This window comes from Chelonia mydas, chromosome 5 (genome assembly GCF_015237465.2).
Source record: "Chelonia mydas isolate rCheMyd1 chromosome 5, rCheMyd1.pri.v2, whole genome shotgun sequence".
Classification (NCBI taxonomy): domain Eukaryota; kingdom Metazoa; phylum Chordata; order Testudines; family Cheloniidae; genus Chelonia; species Chelonia mydas.
In genome coordinates, this window is record NC_051245.2 from 67,878,380 (window position 1) to 67,893,307 (window position 14,928).

The 14,928-nt window shown below is 43.9% G+C and overlaps 1 protein-coding gene across 5 annotated transcripts in view; it reads right to left on the reverse strand.

Moving 5' to 3' along the window:
- Positions 1 to 14,284, reverse strand: part of PJA2 (praja ring finger ubiquitin ligase 2) — a 97,205-nt gene extending 82,921 nt beyond the window's left edge. Inside the window, exon 1 of one of the 5 annotated variants that reach the window (XM_037901527.2) lies at positions 14,231 to 14,284. Coding sequence is in view for 1 of the 5 variants with exons in the window: in XM_037901530.1 (XP_037757458.1) it covers positions 3,911 to 3,955 (45 nt within the window). In the remaining 4 variants the exon portion in view is untranslated. Of the gene's footprint in view, positions 1 to 3,910; positions 3,971 to 13,136; positions 13,309 to 14,230 lie in introns of those variants that run through there. The other 4 variants (XM_007055424.4, XM_027817827.3, XM_037901530.1 and 1 more) reach the window with 4 other exon arrangements.
- Positions 14,285 to 14,928: the final 644 nt, after the last annotated feature.

Consider the following 14,928-nt stretch of genomic DNA (forward strand, 5'->3'; position numbering starts at 1 on the left):
GGCCGGTGGGCCAGCCCAAGGGTTAATAGTTAAGGCAGGTTAACTGGTAAGAGTAATGCTTACCAGTTAATATTTTACATCCCTACTTTCTATAACAACTTTGAATCTCTATTGCTCTGGAGTCTAAGTGGAAAATACGGATGTAGTTTAGCCTTAATTCTTTAGTTCTCTTCCACATTTTAAGCACAGTTCTACCAGTTTTTAATTCCTGTGACCTCTGAACTAAATAAATAAGCCTTGGTATGAATGCAAGAGAAGGCATGATAATTATTTCAACTTTATAGCAAGAACAAGACTGCCTCCCCTGATTTTCTCTGAGAAGATGTATTTACTAAGAAATGCTATTTAAAAAAAAAAAAAAACTTCCTTAAGAAATTTGAAGGTGCATAGGCACGTGTGCATCACAGAGAACTGCAGGGTAGTTCTTAATCTAATTTTTTTTTAAAATGCCTTTAAAAATGTTGCTTTAAGTAACTATTCATCTGGTCTTACATTGTAGGCCAGCAGGTTCCCCAAGCTGTTTGCTAAACTAACCTCTGAAGATTAAATTGTTAATTCAGTCTCACATCTATTAGCGCTGGCAGCATCTGGAATTGTAAAAATCTACCTTCGAATATAAAAAAAAATTGTTTTGGTTTAACAGTAAACTTTGAAACGCCAAGCTATTAGATTAGTATTTATAGATTTGGGTTTTATTACTGATCTCAAGAAACAAATACAGTACATTTTTTGGAAAATGTACTGGATCCCTGACTGATATGTCTTGTTTTAAAATCATTTTCTGCTGAGCTAATTTGGGGCCCATTAGAAGGGTGCCCCCGATGCTCTTTTTTTCAAGAGCTCTGGAGAGTACGATTGACAAACACCCCACTGTATGCCTTCCTCACTATAAGTCATGAGATGAGTAGATTGCAGCTGTTCCTGGGAACACACTTGCATGTTTCCAAGTGTCTTTCAAGAGAAGTTCCAGTTCCAATGCTCCTATTGAACTGATCTGCTTTTGTATTTGCCCAGCTTAATGATTATTTGTATAACACTACCACCCAGAGGCCGCTGTCAAGTTAGGGTCCTATTTTGCTGGGCGTCACACAAACACGCAAGTCTTGATCACTTCCTGATGAAAAACACAGCTTCTCATACCTACCTGCTTGTTCCAACTATAGTAATGTCTTGCAGGACTCTGACCCTGAAGGCCCCTTTTAAAGAAGTCAAAGATAATCTTGCCACTCTCAGTTCCAGAAAATCTGTGTTGCTTTGTAGTGTTTCCATGCGTCCACTAAGTTTACCTATCCTTTCAAAATGACAACTGTCTGGAATACTTTTCCTCCAACATCACTGCAACATTGCACTCTAGTAGATGCTGGTGTTCCCACAACTAGCTGAACACATACTTTCATAGAATCATAGAATATCAGGGTTGGAAGGGACCTCAGGAGGTCTTCTAGTCCAACCCCTTGCTCAAAGCAGGACCGATCCCCAACTAAATCATCCCACCCAGGGCTTTGTCAAGCCTGATCTTAAAAATATCTAAGGAAGGAGATTCCACCACCTCCCTAGGTAACGCATTCCAGTGTTTCACCACCCTCCTAGTGAAAAAGTTTTTCCTAATATCTAACCTAAACCTCCCCCACTGCAAGTTGAGATCATTACTCCTCGTTCTGTCATCTGCTACCACTGAGAATAGTCTAGATCCATCCTCTTTGAAACTCCCTTTCAGGTAGTTGAAAGCAGCTATCAAATCCCCCCTCATTCTTAACTTCCGCAGACTAAACAATCCCAGTTCCCTCAGCCTCTCCTCATAAGTCATGTGTTCCACTCCCCTAATCATTTTTGTTGCCCTCCGCTGGACTTTTTTCCAATTTTTCCACATCCTTCTTGTAGTGTGGGGCCCAAAACTGGACACAGTACTCCAGATGAGGCCTCACCAATGTCGAATAGAGGGGAATGATCACATCCCTCGATCTGCTGGCAATGCTCCTACTTATACAGCCCAAAATCCCATTGGCCTTCTTGGCTATAAGGGCACACCCTTTTGACTCATATCCAGCTTCTCGTCCACTGTAACCCCTAAGTCCTTTTCTGCAGAACTGCTGCCTAGCCATTTGGTCCCTAGTCCGTAGCGGTGCATTGGATTCTTCCGTCCTAAGTGCAGGACTCTGCATTTGTCCTTGTTGAACCTTATCAGATTTCTTTTGGCCCAATCCTCTAATTTGTCTAGGTCCCTCTGTATCCTATCCCTACCTTCCAGCGTATCTACCTCTCCTCCCAGTTTAGTGTCATCTGCAAACTTGCTGAGGGTGCAGTCCACACCATCCTCCAGATCATTTATGAAGATATTGAACAAAACCGGCCCCAGGACCGACCCTTGGGGCACTCCACTTGATACCGGCTGCCAACTAGACATGGAGCCATTGATTACTACCCGCTGAGCCCGACAATCTAGCCAACTTTCTATCCACCTTATAGTCCATTCATCCAGCCCATACTTCTTTAACTTGCTGGCAAGAATACTGTGGGAGACCATGTCAAAAGCTTTGCTAAAGGCAAGGAATAACACGTCCACTGCTTTCCCCTCATCCACAAGAGCCAGTTATCTCGTCATAGAAGGCAATTAGATTAGTCAGGCATGACTTGCCCTTGGTGAATCCATGCTGACTGTTCCTGATCACTTTCCTCTCCTCTAAGTGCTGCAGAATTGATTCCTTGAGGACCTGCTCCATGATTTTTCCAGGGACTGAGGTGAGGCTGACTGGCCTGTAGTTCCCAGGATCCTCCTTCTTCCCTTTTTTAAAGATGGGCACTACATTCTTCACATGTTGCAGCTGGCGTATTGCACAATGTCTAGATCTGAAACTTATCTCAAGCAGACAAATGAAGGTGCTTGTTCATACTTTCCTGCATATTGCGTTAGTTCATGCTGTATCTCATCTTCTGGAACTTGTCACTTAATAAAACTTCTTTTCCTAGAACAGTAATTGTCCTTGCTGGCTGCCCTATCTTCAAATGGATGAGAGGTTACTATTGAAAGGAGTTCTAATAAGAGCCTCGTATCTATTTGAGAAGATATATTGATTACAAATAGCCTGAACTTGAGTTTTGATATTGTTGATATCTGAGCTGCTATGCTTATTGACTCCCATGCCACCGGTTCTCATAGAATATTTTCAAGGAAGGGTAAAAGGTGATATCCCTATCCTCAAAGAAGATGCTACCAGAATCTTGGAAAGAATTCTAGAGATTTGAGAATTTGAACACCATCTGGCAACAGCATTTCATAAATCCATGAGAGGTAGTCAACTGTAACTAGAAAGATACACACTACTAAAACTAATTGTCATCAAATCTTTTGGGGACACTATGAGACCACTGACTATCATGCTAACCTGTATTATCGCAGTGTTTCCTTATTCTCCACCTATCTGTTGTATATACATGTAGTTTCTTGTCTTAGATAGTAAGCTCTTTAGGGCAGGGACTGACTTTTACTTTTTTTAAATATCTACCACAATGGGGTCCGGGTGCATAACTGGGACCTCTAGGTGCTACTGTAATACAAATAACTAAAAACCTCAGCTTGTTTACATTCTTGTGTTCCAACACAGCATGTATTTATAGAATTTTCTTTTATGAGTCACAAGACAACAGAAAATGCCACTGATACAGTCTTATTGCATCCCTTTCAAGGTAGTAGTACAGAGGTCAACATCTTCTTATTCTTCTCTTTTTCTTTTTTTTAAATCTCAAGGAGTTTAGGGGGTAAAACACATTCTGTGTACTCGTCACGAATTCTGTGGAGTTCCTTAGGAAATTTCTTCTGTGACCCATCAGTCTGCAATAAGTTTTATCTAGAGAGTCTAAAAATGATATTCTGCCCCATACCTGAAGCTGTTTTTGACCTGGGGTGTCTTACCTTGTTCTCTATTGGATTTAACTGTATTTTCCCAAGTCTTGACATGTGTGTTCCTCTACTTACTATTTCTGTTACAAGACCTCTTTCCGATATAAGCAGAGTTCTTTCTATATCCACAGGAACAAAAAGAAAAATGGTCTTCAGATGCTGTGTGCCTTTATATGTCTTCGACAGAGGTCAGACAATCTTTTCTGCATGCTCTTTTACCAACTTTTCAAAATATTTTCCATTATGATACAATACCGGCACCACCCTTTTACCCAACCAACAGAACCAAGTCTCTTCTACCCACTCCCAAAAAAGACCTACAACAGCCTCCACCACAAGCAGAATTTTTACCCCCCAAAAGAAGAAGTCGCCCACTAAGGATAGTGCCATTGTTATCGATTTCATGTGGAAGGTGCTCAGTTACTATAGTGATATCTGACAGCATAAAAACATACAAGTCCAAAAAGCAGCATCGTGGTGATGCTTGAGTCTGTTAGGTAAAATTGTCCTTTAGCTACAGCAAAACATACAAAAGCTGAAAAGTTTATTGAAATCTTGCAATAGCCCCTCAGAAAACTATCTGGGGCATCTCCTTTCCCTGCTTTCCCACAAAGAGACCACTGGATGACAGTTTAATCAGAAAGGAGGCTACCTCACAGATTTCCACTGTGAAGTCTGCCCACTGTTCATAAAGGCTTGGTCTACAGAGTTAGGTCAACATAAGGTATCTTATGTCGACCTAATTACATCAGTGTACACATGCTCCTCGGGATGCAAGTGCCCTACTACCCCAACATACCTCCACAAGAAGTGTAGGGCTTATGTCGGTGTATGTTAGGGCGATGCAGTGTCTGTGTAGACACTGCATTACTTATACTAGCTGTTCGTTGGAGCCCTGAACTTGACAAGAAAGCCGGGCTGTCACAGAGGTGGGTGGGTGGCTCCAGCTAAAGCATGGCTGCTCCCGGGCTTACCGCTCTAAGCCGGGCTGCACTCACCCTGCTCCCCAGAGCCCAGCTGCCTCCCAGCTTCGTGCAGCATCCCCAACTGCTGCCTGTGCTCCCCACTCAGCTGCTGCTCAGAGATTCCCGGCACCCCATGGGTGCTGCCCCCCCAACTGTCAGCTCCCCACCAGAGCCGGGGTCCCAGTTGTGAGCTCCCAGTCTCTCAGCACCCCATACTGCTCCTCTTAAGTCAATGGGAGCGCTCCTGGTGAGGACGCGCACCACCAACAGAAGGAGAGTAGCGTGGATATGAACTGCACTGTAATTACTGCAGTGGTTGTGAGATAACCTAACATAGGTCGATTTGCATTTCTAGTGTAGACATGACCAGAGCTTTATAACCTGGTAACCTACAGCATGACCCTTGTTGGGGTAGCGTCTACTCTCCTTTTATGGCTTCTGCTGTTTGTTTCATTTAATGAGGTAAGAGGCTATTTTCCTTTTCTTTACATGTGCTGATATTTCATTTGGAACTCTGAAGTACTTACTTCCCCCACTAAGACAAAAGGAAAAAGCCTCTATACTCTGTAACCCGGACTGACAGTTCCAATTCTGACTGAAACAGATGAATTACTGGTATAAAATAATCAATTTATAGTTTTGCTTTTCAAAAACCCTGTTTATTTTTAAAAATATTTAAAGATGTTAAGTCACAAAAGCTGTATACACGACAGAATATCTGAAAATAAGCAAGTACAAACGTCTGTGGGTATACATACATAACCAGTGCGATCCAAGCACCTATAACTTTCTTTCAGATGCATACAGAAAAGAACAAATCTAAAAACTGGAACAACCTTGCATATTTTTGCCAAATGAATGTTTCATTTGACATTTCATGCGAATTTGGTGCGGATCAAGGTCCTATGTAGAAGAATTTTCATGAAAATTGTTGAACTTTCCCTATCAAAATTTAAAATTTGAAGGGGAAACCCTCCAAAATCAATATCCAAAGGGCATAAAAATCTCTTTATTCTTGAGCATATCTATTTATTTTTTAGAAGTCAGAGCTCAAAATAAAAGTAACCCAGCTATTACGAGTATAAGACTGCTGAGTCCAATAATGCATAATATAATTTTGATTGAGTTACAAGATACAATCACGTGATTGTATGTATACATTAATAAAATATTAACAGAGTTCTTAGACTTTCTTTTGTATTTCTTATTGCTACATTTTTCCTTCTGCGTTTATGGGAATTGGAGGTGGTAAGGGGCTGCTGCACAGAGCTTTTCTTAAAACTTGCTACTTTTTCTCATTTGAACTGAACTCATGTACTTTGAATTCATATAATTTGATTAAGTCAGACACCTGAGGCCTCAGATAAGGTGTCTAATATCCATCTTAAGTTTCTCACATTTGAACAATCCTCTTAGATGCTAACACTGATTTAGAACAGTTAATTTCAGCAGGAGAAGATTGAGACATTTCTCCCCACTGTCATGAACACTCATCTTAATACTTCACGTGGCACTCTGGTTCTGCCATACCTTTGAAGTATGTTACATTAATTAGTAAAAGATGAGGACATTTTAGCACTTACCATGCCTGTGTTGCTGATATTTAACAAGCTGTGAGTTACCTACACTCATTGTTTGTTCCCAACCTGTACCTGTGGTTTAGATCTAGAGTTCTCTAGACCATGTCTTCTAGCTCTACAGAGTTTTCTTTTACTTAGCTATGCTAAAATACAACTTGTATGCTGTGTCAGCAGCTACAACTTTTGAGTGCTTTCTTAGAGCATAAAACAAAGCTCTAACCACTAATATCAAGTAACATTTGTTTAGAAATTATTGCTATTAACTGAAAGAAACTGACTAAAAGAATCTGACAAAAACAACCACCCTGACTACCTAGTCTTCTCTTTGCCAAGGCAAAGCTTCTAGTAGGAGCTGCTCAGCTTCACTGCTACAGGGTCAGCATATGACTGACAGTTCCAATAACTGTCCTTGTATCAGCTGAGCAACGCATTACTGCAAACGTTTCTGGTCATTTCTTTGACAGACAACATACCAGATCTGTCAATAAAGTTAAGGCTGTTGGAACCACCAAAAGGAAGAAGATTCAAACAAAACCAAAAAGTTCCATCGTTAAGTCATGCTGCTGCACCTTTTGAAAAGATGAGAAACACCATGGCAAAGCATGAGCCTAGAATGGAATGCAGAAGTTGTGGAGTTCCCATCCCTACCTCCATCTTTGAGTTGCCTTGTTTTGACATGTTGAAAGTTGTACATGTAATAATTTAAAAGTTGTTTCAATATAACTTAGATTTGTTTCTTTCAAATACATTTTGCTCACCTACTAATAAAAAGTAGATCCTAAACTGAACTCCAGGGACTGTTTTACTGTGATGCTGGAACACAGCAAGTAATAAAGTTGGTGAAGTTTGTGCCAATACTGGCATATGGACTGTATTACAAATGTTTTCAGCCCTTAATCTGTTCAGAAAAAGACAGAAGGGTTTTTATGAGCATTCTAATAAATAAAGTAGTACATACATATTCCCTATGGTTCTATTTTGTATCAAACATTACCATTTTTCAGAAGTATTACAACAAAACTTTATTAAAATGTAAATCATATGTTCACAACTCCAGTTATCTTGCTTTGTAAATAACAATCTACCTATACTATAAGCTCTTCAAATAAAGGAACTGTGACCCAGGAATATCTTTGTGCCAGCTGGTAGAGGGCCTGAATGGGGAAAGTATAGAGTTTTATCGGGATCCTCTGTGTCAAGTATACATACAATAATTCACCAAAGTGTGGCATGTGAAGTCTCTACTGAAAGACAGTATCCCACTGATTATCAATCATTTCAAAATGTATGTATGGATAATGTTTAAGAAGTTAAGTATCTAAACCAGAAATTATGTTTTTAAGGTATGTAAGTTAAGGCCGGTCACCAGAAGGTGATAAACATGCTCCTTTTAAGTAGGAGGGAAGAGACCCTTCTCACTCTGGCTGGTCACATGTGTGATATTGTCTGCTTCACAATGGAGGTCCCTCCACAGACAGAGCAGAACGATAATCAAGAGTTTGTGACATCTTCAAGAGAAAAAACTGCAGGAAACACTTGCAGCAAAGAGGTATCTTGTTTACACATAAAGACAATGGATTTTTGGGGTACAACTGGAGGTCCTGAGGTACACCCTGGATCCTTCACCGAGGATACTGTGAACGTCTTCTGTCTTAAGAAAGGAGGGTCACAGCTAACTTAGCTAGAACATAAAAATGACCATATTGGGTCAGACCAATGATCCATCTAACCCAGTATCCTGTCTTCCAACAGTGCCAAAATGCCAGGTGCTTCAGAGGGAATGACTAGAACAGGTAATCATTAAGTGGTCCATCCCCTGTCAACCATTCCCAGCTTCTGGCAAACAGAGGCTAGGGACACTTCAGAGCGTAGTTTTGCTCTGAAAATGCTACGAAGACTTTGGGTGAACTAAACTTCATTAGACAAGAGAATATCTTGTTAATTAAGTCCAGGCTCTAGAACGTGTGTTATGTTTTTTATTTCACAAGTAACCATTTGTTTCCAAATCTTTTATTTGCTACTTCTCAAATCTCTGTATGTTGTCAAATACATTTTTACAGGTGTGAAAAAAAGTGAAATGCTGTGTGTTAAATGGAGTGCTGCTCTGAGGTGTAGCTGGTTAACTGGGGGGTACCATTCCTTTGGGAGCAGTGAATCTCTGAACTCTAAGTGTCCAGTGAACGGCGGCTGGACAATCCAAGGGGACACTCAGAAGGTTCAGGTGTTGGAGCGTGCATTTTGCTAACCTGCAGATGGATAACAGAGCCTGCGTAAAGTAATGCTGCCCATGGTCAGTGAAGTCAAGGAGCTGACACTCTGCAGGTGCCAAGACGGCTTTCTCATGCTAAGGGCGGATGGTAGCGAGGTGCCTCACAATTCTGGGTACTGCTAGGAATCATCACAGACAGTCTCTCTCATATGTTTATACTGTGCTTACCACAATGGAGCCCTGGCCTCTAGGCCCTATCACAGTACAAAATAAAGTAATAATAAGATTCATTTATTTCAAGACTACGCCAGGCCAAAGCAAAAGGGACAAAGAATCACCAAAAAAACAAACAAAAAAAAAACCCTCCCACCAAAAAAAACCCAGACCCACAAGCCAATGAGTACTTCTGATTCCATGCAAAATAGTGTATTTATAAAAAGCGATGATGGTGCCAGCCTGAACTGTTGCTACTAATACCCATCACAGCATTCTCTGAGTTAACCCAGTACACTAGATTAAACACTTTTCAGTTAATACACTGAATTCTTTGGGGGCGGGAGGGGGACAGGTCCTTTTCATGGAAAAACTCCACAACTGACCCAGCACAATAACACGGGGTCAAAAATGTGCCTTGTTTTGATGTTGATTTGATTTGCAAAATAATGACATACTTTCTTCACTGCACTGCTTATGCACTGAATTAGCAAAATAGACAAAAATCAATACCTGTGAAAGAACACTATTTATACAACGTTAAGCTTGACATTTTAAGTCAAGAAATTTAAAAGTTACGTTTCCTACAGCAACAATAACTTGACCACATTGCGCATGTGTAGTCATCTCTATCACTTGTACACCATTTGCATTTGCCTTATTACCTCTGCAATATGGCTACAGTAAACAATTTACTTTCTTGATTCATGTGTGTTGATTTTTAAACATTTATCTTACATTAACAGTTTTAGGGAAAATAACTTCTATACAATCTCTGATGCAAATATATACTTGTATAATCAAGTAACCAAAATGGTTTATATCTGGTATACTGCATCACAGATACATAAATATTTACACAGCTTATTTTTACACCACTTTTTTCAGTCATGTCACTAGTCTTAAATGAACATCATGTCCATGAAGTACAGAAGTTTTAAAAAGCCATCAGAGCACAAAAATAAAATTTGAAAGTTCTCTTTACTGCTGGGAGGCCCCCTTCCTCCCCACCCCCCAAGATGGTCAAATGGAATTTTATCAAATATAACAAAAGAAATTCACATGCAGCACAATTTCAGCCCCAAAGGTAGCACAGTTTAGGGGGATAAGTGTATATAACACAGTTCAAGATTCATACCAGAAAACTGGTGTCCCTACAGAGACATTAAAAACACAAAGCAGCACCTTAAACCCACCCAAGTCAGTAAGCCTGAGAGACCTGGCTCCTCTGCGAACTATATAGTATCACATATATGACCCTGTTTAGTTTACAATTTTGAATTTTTTTAAACATTGGTTTCATCCTTTGAATATGCAGAGATTGTGCAATATATGTGTATTTACATGAATGTATAACTCATGTCTGTGAAATCACTTTCAGTGGTATCTGGTCTGACACTATGCAAGTGTTCAAAATGTTCTTTATTTTAAAATATTGTTAATTCCACTATAATTAGGTCACTTAGGGTATGTCTACGCAGCAAAGAAAAATTACATAGCTGGCCTCTGCCAGCCAACTGAGGCTTGGGAGGCTCAGTCCACGGGGCTGTTTCACTGCTGTGCAGACTTCCAGTCTTAGGCTAGAACTCAGGCTCCAGGGCCCTGAGAGGGTCCTAGAGCTTGGGCTGGATCCATCCTGCAAGATCCTAGAGCCAGGGCTCCAGTCCGAGACCAGAAGTCTACAAAAAATTCACACCCCTGAATTCAACCTATGCCTCAATACAGACAGCCCCACATCAATGGAAAAATTCTTCCATCGACCCAGTTACTGCCTGGATCTACTCGAGCAATGGTTTTCAACCTGTGGTCTGCAGATCCGTGGGGGGCCGCAGACTATGTCTAAGCAGTCCACAAAAGGTCGACATTACCATAGAATACTGATTTTCAAACTGTGGTCCGCAAACCCCTCGGGGTCCGCAAACTATGCATAAAATTTCCAACGAGGGCTGCACCTCCATTCAAAATTTTTTAAGAGTCTGCAGATGAAAAATATGTTTAAAAACACTGTACTAAAGCTATGAAAAACCCTTCAGTTGCTGTAGCACTTGCCCCCCGGGACAGGCCGCGGCACGGAGCCACTGGGCCCAACCACCCCGGGAGCCTCCCGAGCCAGCTGCACTACGCTACGTAGCAATTGTCCCACTTAGCGCTTATAGCATAGACCAGGGGTGGTCAAACTTATTGACCCTCCAAGCTACATACGACAATATTCAGAGGTTTGAGAGCCAAGGCATGCCTCCCAGGGCTCAGGGCATCAGCCCTGTTCCTGCTGAAGCCAGGAGCCCCGGCAGGCGCACCCTGCAGGACTGAAGCCCTGAGAACGCCCTCCCCACTGGGCAGAAACCCCTGCACCACCACCCTACTGCAAGTCAGAGGTCCCAAGCTCCCCCCGACACACACACATACACACACAGTCTGGTAGGTGGAAAATGGGGCAGGGCATTGCGGGGGGTGGCGGGGGAGACCTGTGAGCTGCACTTTAACAGTAAAAGAGACGCATGTGGTTTGCAAGCCACAGTTTGGCCACCCCTGACACAGACATAGCCTAAGTATGTATAGACTGTTATCATAAGAATATAAGAATGGCCATATGGAGTCAGATCAACGGTCCATCTAGCCAGTATCCTATCTTCTGACAGTGGGCAATACCAGGTGCTTCACAGGGAACGAATAGAACAGGTAATCATCATCCATCCCCTGTCACCCATTCCTGCCTTCTAGCTAACAGAGGCTAGGAACACTTCAGAGCACAGTTTTGCATCTCTGTCCATCCTGGCTAATAGCCATTGATAGACCCATCCTCCATTAACTTATCTAGTTCTTTTTTTAACCCTGTCAGTGTCTTGGCCTTCACAACATCCTCTGGCAAACAGTTCCACAGGTTGACTATGCACTGTGTGAAGAAATACTTCCTTTTGTTTGTTTTAAACCTGTTGCCTCTTAATTTCATTTGGTGACCCCTAGTTATTGTATTATCAGGAGGAGTAAATAAAACTTCCTTATTTACTTTCTCCACACCAACTGTGATTTTATAGATCTTTATCATCTCCCCCCTTAGTTGTCTCTTTCCTAAGCTGGAACACCCCAGTCTTATTAATCTCTCTTCATATGGAAGTTGTTCCATACCCCTAATCACTTCTGTTGCCCTTTTCTATAACTTTTCCAAAATATCTTTTTTGAGATGGGGTGACCACATCTGCACACAGTATTCAACATGTGGGCATACTATGGATTTATACAGAAACAATACCAGCCTTCACATTTATGAATGTGCTTCTACTTATGGCCCCAATCCTGCAGACGCCCAGGTATACTCAATGTGCGGGATGAACTGAGGGCCCCTTCTAGCCCTACATATCTATGGTTCTATATTTTACATTACTTGCACAAGCCGCCCCATTTGATTAAAGCGACTCTTCACACACGTGAAGTTATGCACACAGGGGAAGGGTTTGCAGCATGGAGGCCCAGATGTGTTCACTGACTGTGGCCAGGCCTTCACAGCCCAGTGCCCCACAGAACTTAACTGGTAATGAAAAAGGTGTCAGGCCTCAAGCAATTCGGTACTGAGACTCAAGTAATTTTTTTTACATTTATAACTGATGCAGCAAGCCCAGAGGTGCCGGGGCTATGAACTGCCAAGCCTCCAGCTTCCAGGGCTCAGCCTTGACACACATTAAACACTGACAGGTTTCAGAGTAGCAGCACCACCCACATGTACCCTGCTCCCCCACTACCCTCCCCAGGCGCCCCCCACCCCCACCTATTTCCCACTCTATGGGTCACAGCTGCCCCGGTGGCCACCACATCCCCCAGGCACCCCACCCCTACTGACTGGACCATGCCCAGCCCCACCCCGCAGCTCCTCCTACCCCCTCACGCCTCCCAGTCCCTGCTGCCAGCAGCGCGGGCCGATCCCCCACCCGGGCCTGCACAAGCCTGGACAGGCGTGGAGCCGAGACCCGTCGTCAAGCCCGGGGGAGGCGGCCTGTCCCGAGGCGGCGGTTCCGGCCCAGGCGCTCCCCTCAGGCCCGGGCTGCGCCGCTCCTGCCCCACACCGGGCACCCGGGCAAAGGGGTCAGACCCCCGGGGAAACCAAGAAGGGACGGGTTGCGCCCGCGACAGCCCGGGGGCCGGGGCTCCCCCCGTGACAGGCCGCGGCACAGAGCGGCCGGGCCCAACCGCCCTGGGATCCTCCCGAGCCAGCCACGCTACCGCGCAACGGGGGCCATTCCCCCGACCGCGCCGGCCAGGCCGGGCCCTGCACTCACCCCTCCCCGGTCCAGACTCACCCGCCTCCTCCAGGCCGGGCCCCGGCACCAAAGCCTGGGCCCCGACACAGCCTCAGCGAGAGCCAGCCGGGCCAATCCCGGCCCGCTACACCGCCAGAGCCAGCCAATCCCGGGCCGCACTGCGGAGACACCAGCCAATGCTTGCAGAGAAGGGGAGAGGATGGGAACCCATGGGTCCGCCCGCTACTGCTGCTGTAGGTTTCAGGGGAAGGAACTGACTGAGCTAAGCTACACATACAGCTACGGCTCTCCCTACCGCCACACGCGCCCACCCAGAGCCACGCTCATCCCAAGAGCCACACACAGAGAGAGCTGCAGTCCTCTCTAGAGACAGACGCAGAGCTACAGTGTTCCCTAGAACCACACACACAGAACTACATTCCGGCCTGGAGCCACAGAGAGAAAGTACACCAACAGATGCTGGAACTAGGGGTGCTGCAGCACCCCCTGGCTTGAAGTGATTTCCATTATACACAGCGTTTACAGTTTGGTTCAATGGCTCTCAGCACCCCCACTATAAAAATTGTTCCTATCACCCCTGGCTACACCCTTCTCTAGAGATACATACAGAGCTACACTTTTTCCTAGAACCATGCACACACAACTATACCCTCTCTAGAGCCACCCACACACAGAGCTACACTTCATCCCAAAGATACACACAGAGCTACATACATTCCTCCCTATGCCCATTCAGAGCTACAACCCCTCTAGAACCACAGCCACACACACACAGTTAGACTCTACCCTAGAGATACACACAAAGCTACGCCCTTCCCTAGAGCCACAGATATAGAGCTACACTTCTCCCTAGAGACACACAGGGAGCTACACTTCTACCCCAGAGCTATGCACACACAAAGAACTGCACCCCTCCTTAGAACCTCTCTCACACAGAGGCCTGATCTGCACTAAGAAGTAAGGTCAATATAATTACACCGCTCAGGGGTGTGAAACATCCATGTCCCTGAGCGACACAATTAAACCAGCCTAACCCCTGGTGTAGAGAGCACTAGGTCAATGGGAGAATTCTCCCATCAACCTAGCTGCCACCTCCTGTGGAGGTGGATTACCTATGCCAATGGGAGAAGTCTTCCTGTCAGCCAGTGGTGCAAGCAGAAATCATTTCTTGCCAGTACTGCACTCATGGGAGGGACACAAGGGGGGGCATGTGACCTCCTCACATGACCCTCCATATGACTCCTCCCTGCCCTGCACTCAGGCTGGGGCCCCCACGCTCTTCCCGTCCCCTCTGACACCTCCCTTTGTATATAGAAAAATCAACATGCTTAACTACTCACTTTCCTCCTAAATATGTAGTATTCAGTCTGTTTATATGGAATATGGGAGTTGGGTGAGGAGCCATTTCAGCATATGTATGACTTATTAAAAGACAAATTTTAAGTAGAACTGTATCCTAAACTGCATTATGGCATTATACCCAAACATTGCATTTCAATGCAGGCTTCAACTTCCTTTATAGGAACAGACTCCTGAAACTCTTACCAGTCCACAGAAGTGATCCACAGACATGCAAATAGTCCCATTGTGTTCAATGGGATTGATCAAATGATTAAGAGTTTACAGGATTAGGTTCCAAGTTTGTAAATTGTTCTGGATAAAACTGACAATGCCTGAGCTGTCAGATCAGAAGGCGTGTCATTCAGATAAAGGTGGGCAGATATGTGATAAGTGTTAGCTCCGTTGCTAAGATGAGGAACATATTTTTCAGTGAAGTTCTTGGCAGATTCCTGAGGCAGCTGGTTTAAGG